Genomic DNA, 17,083 nt, shown 5'->3' with positions numbered 1-17,083 from the left:
TGTCCATATTTTTAGATCTTCCAATTTTGTGGAGTAGAGTTTTTGAAGTATGACCTAATAATTGTCTATATTTCTTTGGAGTCTTATTGTCATTTTGCCCTTCTCATTTATGATTTTGTTCTTTTGCATATTCTCTCTTTTAGTTGGTTTATCTACTCTGTTGGTTTTCTTGAAGAGCCAGCTCTGTTTCATTGATCCTTTTTATTGTTTTCTTTGTTTCCATTTTATTGATTTCAGCCCTCAGTTTGATTATTTCCTACCATCTTTCCTCTTGGGTGTGTCTGCTTATTTTTGTTCTATAGCTTTCAGGTGTGCTGTGAATTTCCTAGTATGAGATCTCTCTAAATTCTTCATGAAGGCATGTAGTGCTATGAACTGTTTTCTTAACATTACTTTCATTGTGTCCCACAAATTTGAGTATGCTATGCATTCATTTCCATTGAATTCTAGGAAATCTTTAACTTCCTTCTTTATTTCTTCCTTGACACAGTGGTAACTCAGTAGAGAGTTGTTTAGTTTCTATAAGTTTGTAGACTTCTTGTTGTTTCTGTTGTTGTTGGAAACTAGTTTTAATCCAGGGTGGTCTGATAAGATACAGGGGGCTATTGTAACACCCAATTCTGTGTTACCCCCTCGGTACAGTTCGCGCGCCACTGTACCTTACGCGAGTCGGACAAGGGCCTGGAGATTGAAAGAACACACAAAGAGACCTGGGTCATTCGAAAGGAGATCAGCCGAATGCCATTTATTTAGCCTTGGGGAAAATCTTATATACCCCACTCCTGCCCAAGGAATTCCACCCAGGCAGGTGGGAAATTACCATATCTAACTGCTGCACAAGGACTTCCACCTAGGCAGGTGGGAAATTACCATACCAACAATAGAGTCAACGATGCCCTACAACAAATCACCAGGCAGGGCAGAGGGAGCACAGGAACAAACAGGATGCTTAGTCATCTGACCAGAAACCGTCCTCAAGGTGAGCCCCAGGAACAAGGGCAGACCCGGGCCCTACAGGCTATTTCTTTTTTTTTTTTTTTTTTTTTTTTGTATTTGTGAAGACTTGCTTTGTGGCTGAGTATATGGTCAGTTTTGGGGAAGCTTCCATGAGGTGCTGAGAAGAAGGCATATTCTTTAGTATTTTGGTGAAATGTTCTGTAGATATCTGTTAGGTACATTTAAATCATCATGACTGTTAGTTCTGTTTTTCTGTTTAGTTTCCCTCTAGATGACCTATCCATTGGTGAGAATGGGTTATAAAACTCCAACTGTAGTTGTGTGGCATTCTATGTGTGATTTAAGCTTTAGCCATCTTTCTTTTACAAATGTGGGTGTCCTTACATTTGGGGCATAGGTGTTCAGAATTGAGACATCACCTTGGTGATTGATTGGAAGTCTGTTTTGTTAGATATTAGGCTAGCGTGCTTCTTAGGTACATTTGATTGAAAAATCTCTTCCAAGCTTTCACTCTGAGGTAATGTCTATCTTTGATATTTCTTGCATATGTGTTTAAGGTATATGTGTTCCTTGTATGGAATAGAATGATGGATCCTGTTTTCATATCCATCCTGTTAGCCTGTGTCTTTTTATTGGGGATTTGAGTCCATTGATATTGATAGATATTAATGTCCAATAATTGTTAATTCCTGTTAATTTATTGTTGGCAATGGTAGTGTGTGTGTGTGTGTGTGTGTGTGTGTGTGTGTGGTGTTTCCCTTCTTTGGGTTTTTCTGGTGTAATATTATTTATTGCTTGTGTTTTTGTGGGTGTAGTTAACTATTGGGGTTAGAGTTTTCCTTCTAGTATTTCTATAAGCCTGGGGTTTTGGATAGATACTGTTTAAATTTGACTTTGTCATGAAATATCTCATTTTGTCTATCTATAGTGATGGACAGTTTTGCTTGGTATAGTAGTCTGGACTGGCATCCATAATGTCTTAGAATTTGAAAGCCTTCAGTCCAGGCCCTTCTGGATTTTAGTGTCTCCACTGAGAAATCTGGTGTGATTCTATTAGGTCTGTCTTTATATTTTACTTGGCTTTTTCCCCCTTGCCACTTTTAATATACTTTCTTTGTTCTGTATGTATTGTGTTTTTCTTTTCTGATCCAATCTCTAAGCTTCTTGTGACTTTATAGACATGTCCTTTTATATGGTGGAAAATTTTTCTCTATTTTCTTAAATGTATTTTCTGGATTTTTAAAGCTGGGTTTCTTCTCCTCCTTCCATTTCTAAGACTCTTATGTGCACTTTTCATTATTTCCCAGATTCCTGAATGTTTGTGTTAGGAATATTTTATATTTAGCATTTACTTTGACTGATGAATCTTTTTCTGGAATTTGGAATGTTAGTCCCAAATGAAGAGGCTTCCAGGTAGGCTGCAGCATGATTCCACTCAAATAACAGAACCAAGAAAACAAGTGACCCAACTAAAGCGTACGGGCTGTGGATCTGAACACTTGCTTCTCCAAAGAAAAGTAAAGGCCTAAAAATATCCCTCATTAATTTTATCACCTCTAAAATTATGAAAATATAACTTCAAATTACTTTGAGATTTCATCTTACCTCCGTCAAAATGACTAAGATCTAGAACATTATAGCAACAAATGCTGATGAGGATGTGAGGAAAGAGAAACTGCGAACTGGTCCAGTCACTGGGCAATCACGTGGGAGGATCCTCCAAATGCCAGGAATTCGTCTACCATATGACCAGGCTCTGTCCCTCCTTGGCCAATGCCCAAAGGAATTGACATCCTACTCCACAAATACTTGCTCAACCATGGTCATTGCTGCTCTACTCACAATAGCTAGAGAATGGAACAAGCTTAAATGTCTTTCACCTGCTGCTTAGCTAATGAAAATGTGACACATGTATAGTAGAGAATTGTATTTAGCTGTAAGAAGAATGAGCTGAAGCATTCAGGGAAATGGATGGAACCAGAGCATGAACTGAGTGAGGTACACCAGACATATAGAGACAAGTACTGTATGATCTTTATTTTTTGCAGATCTTAATTCTGCAAATTTAGATATGAGAAAATTTTCCTTTGCTTAAAGAAAAACTCATATTTTCACAAGAGTAGTAGAAAATATTTGATAAAATATTTTTATTAATTTTTTGAGAATTTCATACGATGTATTTTAATCATACTAACTACACTTCTCCCACTAACTCCTCTCAGATCCACCCGCATCTCTCAATCCCTCAAATTCAGGAACTCTTTTTTTTATTTCCTAATAACCTATGGAGCCCAGTATCTACTGCTGCTCACAAACTCCATGCTGTATGGCCCTTCACTACAGTGTTGTCGATGTGCCAGGGCCACATTCTTAAAGAGAAATTGACTCACCCTTGCACAGAAACCATCAGCGATCTGTCCATAGCTCCTCAGTTAGGGATGGGGTTTGTGAACTCACTCCCCAGTTATACGGAAGTGTACACTAGCTTGATTTGTTGAGGTCATGTGCAGTCTGCCCCAGATGTGTGAGTTCTTGATTGAAGTAATCCTGTCCCTGTCATGTCCAGAAGACACACTTCAGAAAAGCAGCTTGTACCTGCCCCCATCCTTAAACTTGGGTTCTTACCATATTTCTTATCCTGCCCCTTTAACTACTTTTCTGAGTTTTGGCTTTAGCTGAGAATAATGTTCAGGAATATAACTGTCTCTGTCTTCTAAGAAATTAAAAGGAAGTTTAATTTTTTTTTTTTTTGTTCTTTACAATTATCTTCATATTTAAGATGTGTATTGCCCTGGGGTTGTTAGGTACTTGATCATACTGTGACAGTGTCATCAAATTCAATTCTTTGCCTTTCCTTTTCTTTCCATTTATGTACATAGCACACTGATGCATCTCACATGGTTTAATTTGGCTATTTTGAGTATCACTGAATATTTTAACTGAATCACATGTTATTTTTAAAAATCAAATTCTACTTGTTTTCTAGTTAATCCAAGGCTGTGCTTGGTGGAGTGGAACAATTATTTTGAAATTCCTGACATCTAAAATTTGTGGTGTTTCAGACCATGTAAGTACTCTTTACCTAAAACATTAGCATCTCTGAAGGGGCATCCCTGGCTATGAATCTGAAACAGCCTGTTTGTATCTCTTCATTTTAATGAGACTCCGGGCCGAAAGCACATTTTCTGCAGAGTGATCATATATGCCCAGAGAAAATGAGTCAGTGGATGCTGCTTGAAGACTTTCGAGAAAGAAAACTAAGAATTTCCTTATTAGTAATTTGCATTATTTCAGCTGAAAATAAATATTTCCTTAATGAAAATTTTTCCTGTTGAAGATGTTAATATATGGCCAGTGTCTACTTATCTTTGAAATACAGACTTTACATTTTTTTCAGATTAGTTTTACTAATTCAATATTAGAAGCTAAAATTATGTGTTGGTATTTAAGACTATTTTTATCATGTAAAACCATGTGAATAGCTCTTTGTCTTTCTATCTTCTAGAAAAAAATATATTGATTCCTTATCTTTAATTTGGTATTTATTTGTCTTAAAACAAATATTTTAATGAAAGTCCTCTTTCAAGTCCTAACTCCCAGCATGCTAACTAGTTTAAGGAAAGTAAAATAAGGTATATATACACATTTGATATTTTGTACTTTCTATTAAGAAATAAGCATACATGAACATAACAGGAAAAACTGTAGAATGAAATTTTCTCTGTCTAAGCTGTCCTGTAGGGGCCCATGCAGGACAGAACCACCTTTCCTTTGGCAACTAATTGCAGCGCTGCTCCTGTGACAGGCCGGGTGGTAGGGATGGCTGGTGAGATGGTTTACACACACGAAAGAATCTGTACACAGACCCCATTTTGTACTTACTGATATAGAAAACATGGATTCATAGGTTTATCTGTTGTTTCTGTTTTCTGGGGATGTGCGTTACCATTTTTCCTTATTATGCTTAACTTTTTATTTAATAAAGTACATTTTTAATTAACTTTATTTAAGCTTTCCACATTACTTATCAATTTGACTGATTGTTAATTTTATTCCTCATCTTTTTCTATATTCAATATTTTATATTCAACTTTTGTAAATCTATGAAGAAACACACATCATTACAGGATAAAGTGAAAAGATAGCCCAATAATTTTATGATAAATTAGTATATTAAAAATTCACAATTAAAGGTCTGATAGTAGTCCCAAATGACTTTCCCTAGGTGGTATCCACTAGATGTGAAATTTTAGTATTTTAATTAAATTATTATTAGTTTTCAGGACTATTTTAAGTTATAAATGGTATCTTTAAGAAAAGCTTCAGTATTGGTCAATAAGAAAACTCTTTGAATTAGTGTAAACACTGATCATCGTCAGAATTGTTAAAATCATTTCTGTGCCTCTCAGAGAATATGAATTAAAGTTTTTTTCATGTCAAACATCTCAAAGTAGTAAAGTGATTGTATCTTCAGTGTTAGAAAGCAAGGGTTCTGGACTGCATTTAGTTGATGGTGTCAAGACACTGAGTCAGAGCAGTATGATTCTATGAGAAGGGTTCTCATGTTTAATGGATACATGAATGTCTGAAATTATTAAGTACCAAACACAGTCACTACATGAGGCTTTGTGAAAACTGTAATATCTAGAAGTGTTTATGTATAGTGAAGAGAGTGAACTGGAAGTGTTTTCCCCCACAAATTACATGATTATACATGTCTTAAACTAGTTTATTCCAGAGAAACACTGGCTTCAGGCTTACCATCTCTGCTAATTTTTTCCTGACCTTTTTCTACTTTTCATCATGTCTGTATTTTGGTATTATTTCTTTGAGAACTTCAAGTCCCACCTCCCTACCTCAGCTCTTCCCAGATTTACTCCACATCACTGCCCACACAGTTTTGTGTCCTTTATTTCTATACCCCTCTTCCCACTGGAGCTTGATCAGATTTCTAAGTGCTACAGACTTAAAGAAAACTGTCATAGCTGGGTGTGGTGGTGCATTCCTTTATCTGAGCTAGCAGGTTACAGAGGCAAATGGATCTCTGTGAGTTCAAGGACAGCTCGGTCTACAAAATTCCAGGACAGCCAGAGTTATGCAGAGAAACCCTGTCTCAATACCTCTACAACCACCACCACCACCCCCAAAAAAGAAAAAAAAATGAAGGAAGGAAGGAAGAAAGGAAGGAAGGAAGGAAGGAAGGAAGGAAGGAAGGAAGGAAGGAAAGAAAAAAACTACCTCTCTGTCTACCAGCAGCTAACAGTTTCTAGTCACTCCTTGGCTAGGGGTGGGATTGTGTATCCAACTCCCTTGTCCATGCTGGGATTTGGTCTGACTTGGCCTTTCACAGGGTTTGTATATTGTAGCCATGGCTTTTCCGTGTCCCACCCAGTCCTGCTTATAAAATAATCACTGACTTAAGCGGGGCGGTGGTGGCGCACGCCTTTAATCCCAGCACTTGGGAGGCAGAGGCGGATCTCTGAGTTGGAGGCCAGCCTGGTCTACAAGAGCTAGTTCCAGGACAGGCTCTAGAAACTACAGGGAAACCCTGTCTCAAAAAACCAAAATAAAATAAAATAAAATAAAATAAAATAAAATAAAATTATCACTGACTTAATATTAGCTATAATTTGCCAGTGAATCAGACTTATTATTAACTAGCTCTTACAACAAAATTAACTCATTGTTATTAGTCTATATTTTGCCATGAGGCTCACGGCTTGTTATCTCACATCTTGCTCCCCCAGTGGCGGCTGAGTTTTTTTCCCAACTCTGCCTTCTTTCTCTCTGTATTCAGTTTGGCTTTCCTGCCTAGCTATATTCTGCTCCACCATAGGCCAAAGCAACTTTATTCATCAACCAATAAAAGCAACACATATTCACGGCATACAGAAGGACATCCCACATAATTTCCTCTTTTCTGTCTAATTAAAAAGGAAAGTTTTAACTTTAACATTGTAAAATTATGTCTGACAAAACAGGTATTAAGAAATAATTACAGTTATAATAGTCCATTTGCATTTGGCAAAATTAAAGAAAATACTCTATCGTCTATCTATCTCTCTGAATCTGAAGTTTCATATCTAATTTATCTTTTATCATAGCTAAGGAAAATTATAATTATAACTATATAGTCTTCAACTCAATCAAAGACCCCAGATGGACATAATATTACCTGAATAAACAGGAAGTGCAATCAAGTGACTTCCAAAAAAATGCAAGAAATGACAGAAACAGCTGACTGTCTGGTCAGTCACCCAAAGTTCTTCTGTAACATTGTGGCATCCATCTTCAACCTACAGGCCTAAGGTGTCTGGCAGATTTCTCAGGGAAGCAGGAAATTTGAAGGATTGTCACTTCCTTCTGTGTCCTGCAGAATGTCTGGAAGACTATTCCGTGAATCAGGAACCCTGAAGGACTGTCTCACCTTGTTTTGGCAAGTTCAGCCGTCATTTTCTGTGGGTCTTGCATGTCTAGTTTATACAGTATATTGTCAAGCAGTCTAGGCAAGAGCAGTTTCTTGACCAAATGGCTGGCATTGCCACTTTGAAAGAAAACTCCATAGGAGCTGCTTTGATGCCTATCATCCTCTTGAAGTAATTGGTGCTGCCAGGAACAGACATGTCTCACTGTCAAGAGAAGTTGAAGATTTTAAAACATTTTAAATGCCATATATTATGTAGGACTTTGAAGTGTTTGAAGACTACTTATCCTTCTGAAATATATTTTTTATATCTAAAAACCTATCTAACATGACAATAAGTTTGACTATTAAAGATGACTATTAATTTGCATTTCTTTCTTAACTATATATTACTTTCTAAATGCGTAGCATAAACATAATACCTTAACTAAGAGTAGAAAAATATATATAATATAATAAAATTGGCCTTAAATTTGTGTCAATAAACCAAAATTCATACCAATGTATTTTAAGATTAGCAGTTGTCTTTTGGATTATGGTAGATTTAATTATCTACCTTTTTCATCATTCTATATACTATGCTCCATTTTTCTTCAGAAAGAGATTGACTATGACCACTCAACCCACTTTAAATGTAAACAAACAATTATATATAATAATTTGAGAATTTATGAGTAGTTTTCTATACTTCATTCTGTTGATTGGGGGCACTGCTAATCTTATGGAGAGTCTGAGAAAATTTAGGATTATGGTCAAGTCCTGATGGGTATTTAGTGTGGTTGGTTCATCTTAGCCAGTAGCTTTGAAGCTGTTGTGGATGTTGGATCATCTGGGCCATTGTTTTCATTGGAGACCTTTCAGGGAGTCTGGCTTGATCAAACCATATTAACCTGGAAGCAATACACAGCTTCTCATTTTCTATGGAAACAAAAGCAGAACCTCTTTTCCAAAGCAACATATCCTTAGACTTAAATTCTGAAGTCAAGATGCCTTTAAAATACATATGTTGGTTAGCTTAGCAATCCTCACAATCAACTATCTCTCTGCAGTTAGCTCATTAACAGTCAAAAATTCAAAGAAAACACAATAGTTTAAGTATACATAAGCCAGACTCCCTGTGTATTTTTCTTTACGTGGCTTATTATAATTTTTATTGTTCTATTTTTCAAGGACTTTATCTTAATCTAAGATTGTCTCTATCCTTTTTCCTCTGCCTCTCAAGCCTACATACATTTTTAAAATCCACTATGACTCATTTAGAGATTTCTTTTGGTCTGAATTTGTCTTTATTGTGTATCTGTAATCCTTTCTGATCACTGCTTTAAACTGCTGAGCAGGCATGGTTAAAACCAAAGTGGCCACTTTGGCTGTTGGCTTCACCCCACTTTGCTTTCCAATGTGTCAGAGACACATTTAACCACCAGCTCTGAGGGCCATGTTTACTGCCCCAACTTTGGGAATCAGGTCCATGCTGCCATGTAGTGTGAAGCCCACTAATCTTTTTTTCTCTGTATGACATGAGTCTCTTGACTCTACCTTCTTTCTCCCTTTATTCAGTTTGGCTTTCCTGCCTATCTATATTCTGCCCTGCCATAGGCCAAAGTAGCTTTATTCATCAACCAGTAAAAGCAGTACATATTTGCAGCATACAGAAGAACGTCCCATATCAGTATATGGTGTCCCATATGTGCAGCTGCCGTGCTGTGTTAAAGTTGTCCTCTAGTCATCTGCCTTTTCTGGTTATTACACTTTGCACCAACTTCCACACTGATCCCTAAAACATTGGAGAGCTAATTATTCTGTACTCTCTTACTCTCTGCCCCTTGTGTAGTTGTGGGTCTCTGTGTTAATCACTATTTACTGCAAATAGAACTATCTCAGTTGAGCTGTGAGAGACATAATGATCTATTGGTATAACAATAAGCCATAAGGAGTCAGTATTAATACTATACCTATTTGACAGTGTAATAGTAGTAGGATCACCCCTGGGGTCTATAACTTGTTTAGCCATAAGTTCTTGGACCAATAATGGTACCAGGTATGGGTTGTATCTTGTGGGGTGGGACTTAAATCCAGTTAGAAAGTTATTGTTTATGCCAGTGATGGTCATGCCACTGTTCTCACTGCCATTATAAAACATTGACCAAAGCAGCTTGAAGAGGAAAGAGTTAATCTTGTTTCCATGTCACAGTCCTTAATTGAAAAAAGTCAGGGAAGAAGCTCAGCAAATAATCTGGAGGCAGGAACCAAGGCAGAGACCAAGGAGGAATACTTCTTCCTAGTTTGTTATCCATGGCTTGCTTTCTTCTCCAAACCAAGTCCTAGGGTTGGCACTACCTAGGGTAGACTAGACCCCTCTGCATCTATCATTGATTTAAAAAGATGCACCACAGACATGCCCACAGGACAATCTGATAGAAGCAGTTCCTCAATTGTGGTTATTTTTTTCCAAAAGACTCTAGTTTTTGTCAAATTGACAAAAAATAACCAGCACACTTGATATTCCTATTTATTTTCAGTAATCTTATAAGTCATTGCTGAATATATTCATTTTTTTATATTTGATTTTTGATGTTGAGGCACACCTCTCCATCTTGGATTCATCTACTCTATTACACTTGGGCAATATCATTTATCCATATAATTTTTATTCATTTTGCTTTATTTTTTCCAGATTCGCTTGAGTGACCTTATAGCAGCCAGAATCTTAAGATACACAGATTTTGATACCTTAATATACACCTGTGCTCCTGAATTTGACTTCATGGAACGAGCAGTAAGAATGTTGTTCTTCTTTTATTCTCTGCACATATAATGATTATGTTCTTTGCTAGTTTTCCATTTGGTTTGAAATACAAATTTGGAAACACCCAACTTACACTATTTTCCTGTAGGGTTGGCTAGCCATGTGGCATTTTTCAACAATTGTACGTATAAAATCAATGCCTAATAGTCTGTTTCTAAAAGAACTCTAGATAATGGCTAAAGCAGTTAATTTAGGTTAAATGTCTGATCAAAGTAATCATAGCTATTCAAAAAAAATTGCTTTGACTAATGCAGGCCACTGAGAGACCAGTTAGAAAAATTAAATTAAATTTTTTTCATTAAGAACATTACTCTTACTGCATTATTACCCTAAATATTAAAAAATGTGTTTAAACATAAAGCAAATTAAACCAGCCCGCAAATCACAATCCCAGAGAACTTAGACAACAATGAGGACACTATGAGAGACATACATAATCTACATGGGAAGTAGAAAAAGACAAGATCTCCTGAGAAAACTGGGAGCATGTGGACCTTGGAGGAGGATGAAAGGGGAGAGGAGAGGCAGGGAGGGGAGCAGAGAAAAATGTAGAGTTCAATAAAAATCAATAAAAAACTTGTAACAGGTTATTGCTTAGATAGACAAACTGCTAGTGACTCTTAGTGAAGAAATACAATTTAAGTTATAGAATGGCATGTCATTTACCTTTGAAAAGGCTCAGACTCATAGGTGTTAAAGCATTGCTGTAAGATCATAGACTAAGAGGATGTAACCATGTAGCATAATTTTTCTATGTGCAGTGGAAGAAAACTAGGCACATTGTCTTTAATGGGTCATTGAACCCCCAGTGCAGTGCACTTCTTCAGTGCACAGCCTCAGAGTGAGGCTTAGTTTTCTTCTTAGACTTTATGTTGTCTCTGGATCTATTCTTGCCTAATACCTATGAATTCTAAGTTAACAAAGTAATGAAATTTTATTATTTCTTACCCATTAACTCAGAAACTGTTGTTGACAGCTATCTATTGGACAGGTCACAGTAGAACTTCAGAGAGGGAGTTTCTTGCACATATGACACATAAATATAATTAATAATGTGTCAAGTGAGTTCATATGAGAATTGGTGTAGAGCACTGTCTGCCTGGTAACACTCTCCACTCTCTCTACCTTCTGTGGTTACTCTGGTGTACTTTCTTCTTAGCTCAAGAAACAGTCATGAAAATAATAGAACTTTTCAGTATAGAAAGTGAGACTGTAGGACCTGTACTTATTAACACACATAAAATCTAGCATTATTCATATGTAGAAAAATACCACCTAAAAGAAAAGAAAATATATGTAAGCATAATCAAATCTAGGTTCATAGATGTTATGGATAATTTTTGCCTATTAATTCTTAGTTAATCTCCAAATTAAGATAAAAATATTGGGTTGAATTAGATTTTAAAATTATTTTTATATGTATAGTTTCTAATATTTTTTCTTATTTATTCCCTATCCCACGGCTCTACTCCATAGTCCCTGGCCCACTGTTACTGGCTCATTCATATGGAAAATGCTACGCTTCTCTACTTTCATTACACATATGTTCATTACTTCTATCCTTCTCCAACAAAAAACATTCATCCCCTACCATAGTCCCCTTTCTTCTTTCATGACTAACACAGCAGACAAACAAACACACCAATACTTCATGAGTGAAATGAATTCCAACTTCATCCATTTTCTTACAAAGTCATGATTTCAATATTCCCTACTACTGAATAAAGTTCCACTTTGTATGTTCATAGCATTATTTTTATCCACTCATCTGTTGATAGAAACCTAACCTTGCTCCCTGTCTTGTGACTTGTGAAACAACAGACATGGGTGTGCTCGTATCTCTGTGATAGCTGGCTCAGAGTTCTGTGGCTATGCCACAGATGTGATGTACTGGTCTTTTGATAGTTCTACTTTTAGCTATTTGAGGGACATCTGTTAGTTTCTATTGTGGCTGCTCTGATGTCCATCCTGCCAGTAAGTTCCCCTTTGTCTGTACCTTTGCCAGCATTGTTTTCTTTTTTTAATGTCCTTAATTAATGTTTTATTAAAATATAACAATATCCTTTTCATTTCTCTAACAAATCCAATGTCCTCTATCATCTTTCAGTTTAAACTCATCGGCTCCTCCTTCCTAATTGTTGTTATCATTCATGTAGATATATGCATGCATAATCATGTCAGCATTGTTTTCTTTTTTTTATTTTTATTAAAAATTTCCGCCTCTTCCCTGCCTCCCATTTACCCCCCTCCCTCCTCCACTCCCTCTCCCTTTCCTGTCCAGAGAGCAGTAAGGGTTTCCCTGCCCTGTGGGAAGTCCAAGTTCCTCCCCCCCTCTATCCAGGTCTAGGAAGGTAAGCATCCAAACAGGCCAGCCCCCCGCCCCAAAGCCAGTATGTGTAGTAGGGTCCAAATCCCGTGTCATTGTCCTTGGCTTCTCAGCAGCCCTCATTGTCCTCCATGTTCAGGGAGTCCGGTTTTATCCCATGCTTTTTCAGTCCCAGTCCAGCTGGGCTTGGTAAGCTCCAAATGGATCAGCCCCACCATCTCAGTGGGTGGGAGCACTCCTCGCAGTCCAGACTTCCTTGCTCATGTTTTCCCTCCTTCTGCTCCTCATTTGGACCTTTGGGCACTCAGTTCGGTGCACCAATGTGTGGCTCTGTCTTTATCTCCATCCATAGCCAGATGAAGGTTCCCTCACGGTTTTCTTGATGAGAGCTATTCTGCCTGGAGCAAGATGGCTAAGAATATGAATATGGACCCCTTTTTAAACCCATTGTCTTTTCCACTTCTTTGGACAACTATCTATTCAGTTCAATTAATAGTAATATATTTTAGTATTTATTTTTTTAAGTCTTTCATATAATTTGATATTAAACTCTTGACTGCTCTGGCAATTGTTACCTTTCTCATGAAGAAACTTAAAAATTTTGCACAGCCTATTTGTTAATCCTGGCATTATTTCCTTTGCTATTGGCATCCTTTGCAGAAAGTCCTTGCTATGCTGAGGCATTCAAAATTTTATCTGTATTTCCCTCAAGCAATTTCAAAACTTCAGGTCTAATATTTGAATCATGTGAGGGCTGAAGGCTTTTCTGGAGGGCAGGACTGCCAGTCATTTTCTTAAACCCAGGGCCACATGGCCTTCCTTTTGGATGGGCCTTTTTCTTTCCCTCTCCCTACCAGGTAACGACAAAGTGTGAAGTTAATTTTTGGTACATTGTTTAGTCAGTATTCTATTGCCATATAAAGACATCACAACCACGGCAAACTCGTAAATACGAAAGCATTTAATTGGGTCTGGCTTACAGCTTTAGAGGCTTAGTCCATTATCATCCTAGTGGGAAGCATAGCAGGAAGCTTGGCAGCATACAGGCAGACTTCATGCTAGAAAGGGTAGCTGAGAGTTCTATTTCTGAATCTGCAGGCATAGCAGGAAGCAAGAAAAACACTGGGACCAGGCTTGGGCTTTTGGACCCTCCAAGTCCAACCCCTAGAGACACACTTTCTATTAAAAACGCCTCCTAATCCTTTTAAATAGTGCCACTCCCTGATGACTAAGCATTCAAATGAACCTATGGGGACCATTCATGCACAAACCACCACATACAAGGAGAGTGTTCTCAGCACACCTCAACTGGTCTTTCACCACTTTTGTAAATTTCTGAAGGCCCTCTCAGCCTTGGAGTAGAGCCTATTACTCTTGAAGCTTTCCACTTAACCAGGTCATAGAACACCTTCTAGGCTATTGTCTTCATTGAATGGTTTTTAACCATTTTAATTATTTTAATTCTTTGGAAATTAATAAGCATAAATTTGTTTAAAGACAAGAAAATTTAAACTGTAGTAAATATCATTATGACACTCAGTTTGACATATTTACTGCTTCAAAGTAAATTTCATAATTAACCATTTTGAATCTTTTGCTGTATTTTAGACTCCCACTGAGATACACCAAGACATTATTGCTTCCTCTTGTTATAGTGATTACGTACTTTATCTTTAAAAAGGTATGTAAAGATGTATCGCTTTTGTGGTTTCAAGAAAAAAACTATAATAGATTAATGTTAATTGCTCAAATCCTTCTTACTTTTAGGTTTAATTCTTTGTAGTCTGTCTAAATAATTTTATTCAGGTGGGTTTTTAGTATTAAACTTTAAAAATCACACTATTAAAGATGCTTTATTTTATTATTTCAAAGGTGATTTTACCAATCACTGACTATATGTAAAGAATTGCATTTATTTGAAAGCATGATGGAGAAGCCAAACATGGCCACTCCCCTGACCAAGCATTGCGGTGTGAAACAACCGCACAAGTAGCTAAAGAATAAGTCATAGTCGTGTGGCATGAGTGAGAAGTATGTGTGAGCACATTCAAAGTCTTCATTCTACTCTGAGTAAATGTGCAGTGCAATAGGAGAAAGCTACAGAACCACCAAAACAATCTTTCCTTACACATACAGTTTTTACATCAAAAGACCTTACCATGTTAAAAGAAACTATCTTTAAATTTTCACTAGCATATTTTCATGGTTTAAGACTTTAATGACAGAAATCCTCATGGTTACTTTTAGTATATTTAGTATATTAGTATATTTTCTTCCTTCCTTCCTTCCTTCCTTCCTTCCTTCCTTCCTTCCTTCTTTCCTTCCTTCCTTGTTTCTCTCTCTCTCTCTCTCTCTCTCTCTCTCTCTCTCTCTCTCTCTCTCTCTCTCTCTCTCTCTCTCTCTCTCTCTCTCTCTCTCTTTCTTTCTTTCATGAAATAGTCCTGTCTGTCCTGGAGCTCACTTTATAGACCAGGCTGACCTCAAACTCAGAGATCTGCCTGCCTCTGCCTCCCAAGTGCTGGGATTAAAGGCATGCACTACCACACTTTTAGCATACAGGAGCCAATTTTATTTATATTGTTAGTAGTGTCTTAAGTCAACCTAGGTTTGTTCTTCCATGTTCAGCAGAAGCTATAACGTGATTCCTTACCCACAATTCCAGTTGTGGTCCAGTTGAAAGAGTTTTATGTACTTAATGTAAAAAATTGCATGTCTTTTCCATGTAGTCCCTATGCCCCATTTCTTCTCCCTGTCTTTCAGCATAGAGTATGAGTAGTCATTTGAATAAAGAAGGCACCGCCCTCCAAGTCTACACCTGACTTGGCTCCTTTCCACTGGGGCAGTCAGAAGGGAGGGGAAGATGAATGAGCTAGATGGCAAGAAGGCTATTGTTCTCCTGTGCCCTGGTCTACCATGCTCAAAGTGAAGATATTGTATAGTGTGTGTTCTGTACTCTGTCAAAGTAGACCATGGCATTCTTGCCAGGCTCAAAATAAACTTAGAGACTAAGGCGTGAATTAACTGTTGAATGAAGAGGTATTCAATGCAGCAGAGGATAGCTATGCTATTTTTTTTTATCAAACACAGATACTCTCGAATATTTTATTAGCATTCAAATATTACAAAGCCTAAACTGGTGTGTACATAAACACATATCTACACACACACACAGACACCTACACAGACACACACCTGTAGCCACTAAAGCTCCACTCCTTTCTGTTTCCTTGTCAACTCTTCATTTTTACCTTTCCTTGCATGGCTTATTTTTCCACTTCATGGATATAGCTGATGTTCAGTTAGATTTTCACTTGTATAAAAGAACCTCATAGAAGGAGGATGATGTATGTAATATTATTCTACTGAGAAAGCATAAATATTAAATTCCTAGAAACTGATATTTTTATCGATATCCTCAATATCAATAAAATATCAATAAATAAAATATCAATAAATAAAATGTCAATGTCTGAATATGTAACTAGAATTATATATATTATTTGATACATATTAAATTAATATTACATTTACGTTTTCCTTGTATTTGAAATATTTTTCTAAGAAACATTCTCTTAAATTAATACATGAAATTAACATTTCTATATTTAAATTTTATTTCAATTAAAGATTAATTAGCTATTTAGCTATCTATATTTACATGTTCATTTGAGTTATAAGTTAATATTTTATGAAGTACAAACTTTCAGGTATCCATGGATTCTTTTGTTTACATGGTAAATTCTTTGTGGTCCAGCTTAGTTTACACATTTCCTCCTTCCCTCTCCATCATCTGGTACTTTCTTGTGAGAACTAATAATCCTCCAATAGCAGCTACCTTGAATTAAAGAGTAGTCAAGAAAGCAGATGGATCAATAACTTATTTAATAATTACCTAGAGTTTGGAGTAAAACAGGAATACAAATGAGCAGGGAAGATGAAGAACCAGGAAGAGAGGGATGTGGAGGCTAAAGTGCATGGTAGAGGTTTTAGGGAATCTGTCCCCCCCCCCCCCCCCGCTGCCCAGCTAAAACAGTTTAAGTACTAGTGGATGAGTAGCTCTTCACATTACCAGAGCTAAGTGCTTTAGAGCTGAAATAGACGTAAGATTTACTATACCAATTCCACTGAATACACCATGAAGCTGCTATCTTAAGTTTATGATTTAAAGCTGGGAGCAATCTATTACAGAGGCTTGCTTTAACATGAAGAAGGTGATTTTCATGGCGACACCTGTAATCTCGGGATGTGGAGGCTGAGTCACAAGGATCATCAGTTCCAGGGTGACCTAGGCAAGGGACACATTCATATCCAAAAAGACAAAAGAAAACAAATGAAGAAAGCAAAGGAAAAGAACCTTGGTGGTACGGGAGGTTTATACTAATGAGTCCACGTTTCCATATATCACAGTATGTCATAAAGTCTCTTTGATTGATTCTGTTTACAGGTTGTTCGTGATATCATGTGTGTCTTATGTACAAACACTTACCTAAGGTAATTCTTTCAGAGTTTTTTTTATCATACCATGTTCATTATTAAGTAACTTATTGAAATATTAATTTTTTGAATGACT

The 17,083-nt window shown here is 36.8% G+C and overlaps 1 protein-coding gene across 1 annotated transcript in view; it reads left to right on the top strand.

Moving 5' to 3' along the window:
• Nucleotides 1-17,083, top strand: part of LOC119809294 (probable C-mannosyltransferase DPY19L2) — a 119,773-nt gene that overhangs the window by 73,190 nt on the left and 29,500 nt on the right. The window contains 4 exon segments of the mRNA XM_038322147.2: nucleotides 3,944-4,024; nucleotides 10,056-10,165; nucleotides 14,122-14,194; nucleotides 16,958-17,004. Coding sequence (XP_038178075.2) covers nucleotides 3,944-4,024; nucleotides 10,056-10,165; nucleotides 14,122-14,194; nucleotides 16,958-17,004 — 311 coding nt within the window.

This window comes from Arvicola amphibius, chromosome 3 (assembly GCF_903992535.2).
Source record: "Arvicola amphibius chromosome 3, mArvAmp1.2, whole genome shotgun sequence".
Taxonomy (NCBI): Eukaryota; Metazoa; Chordata; class Mammalia; order Rodentia; family Cricetidae; genus Arvicola; species Arvicola amphibius.
Note: the sequence above shows the minus strand (reverse complement) of the source record. Positions and strands in the feature narration are given on the sequence as shown.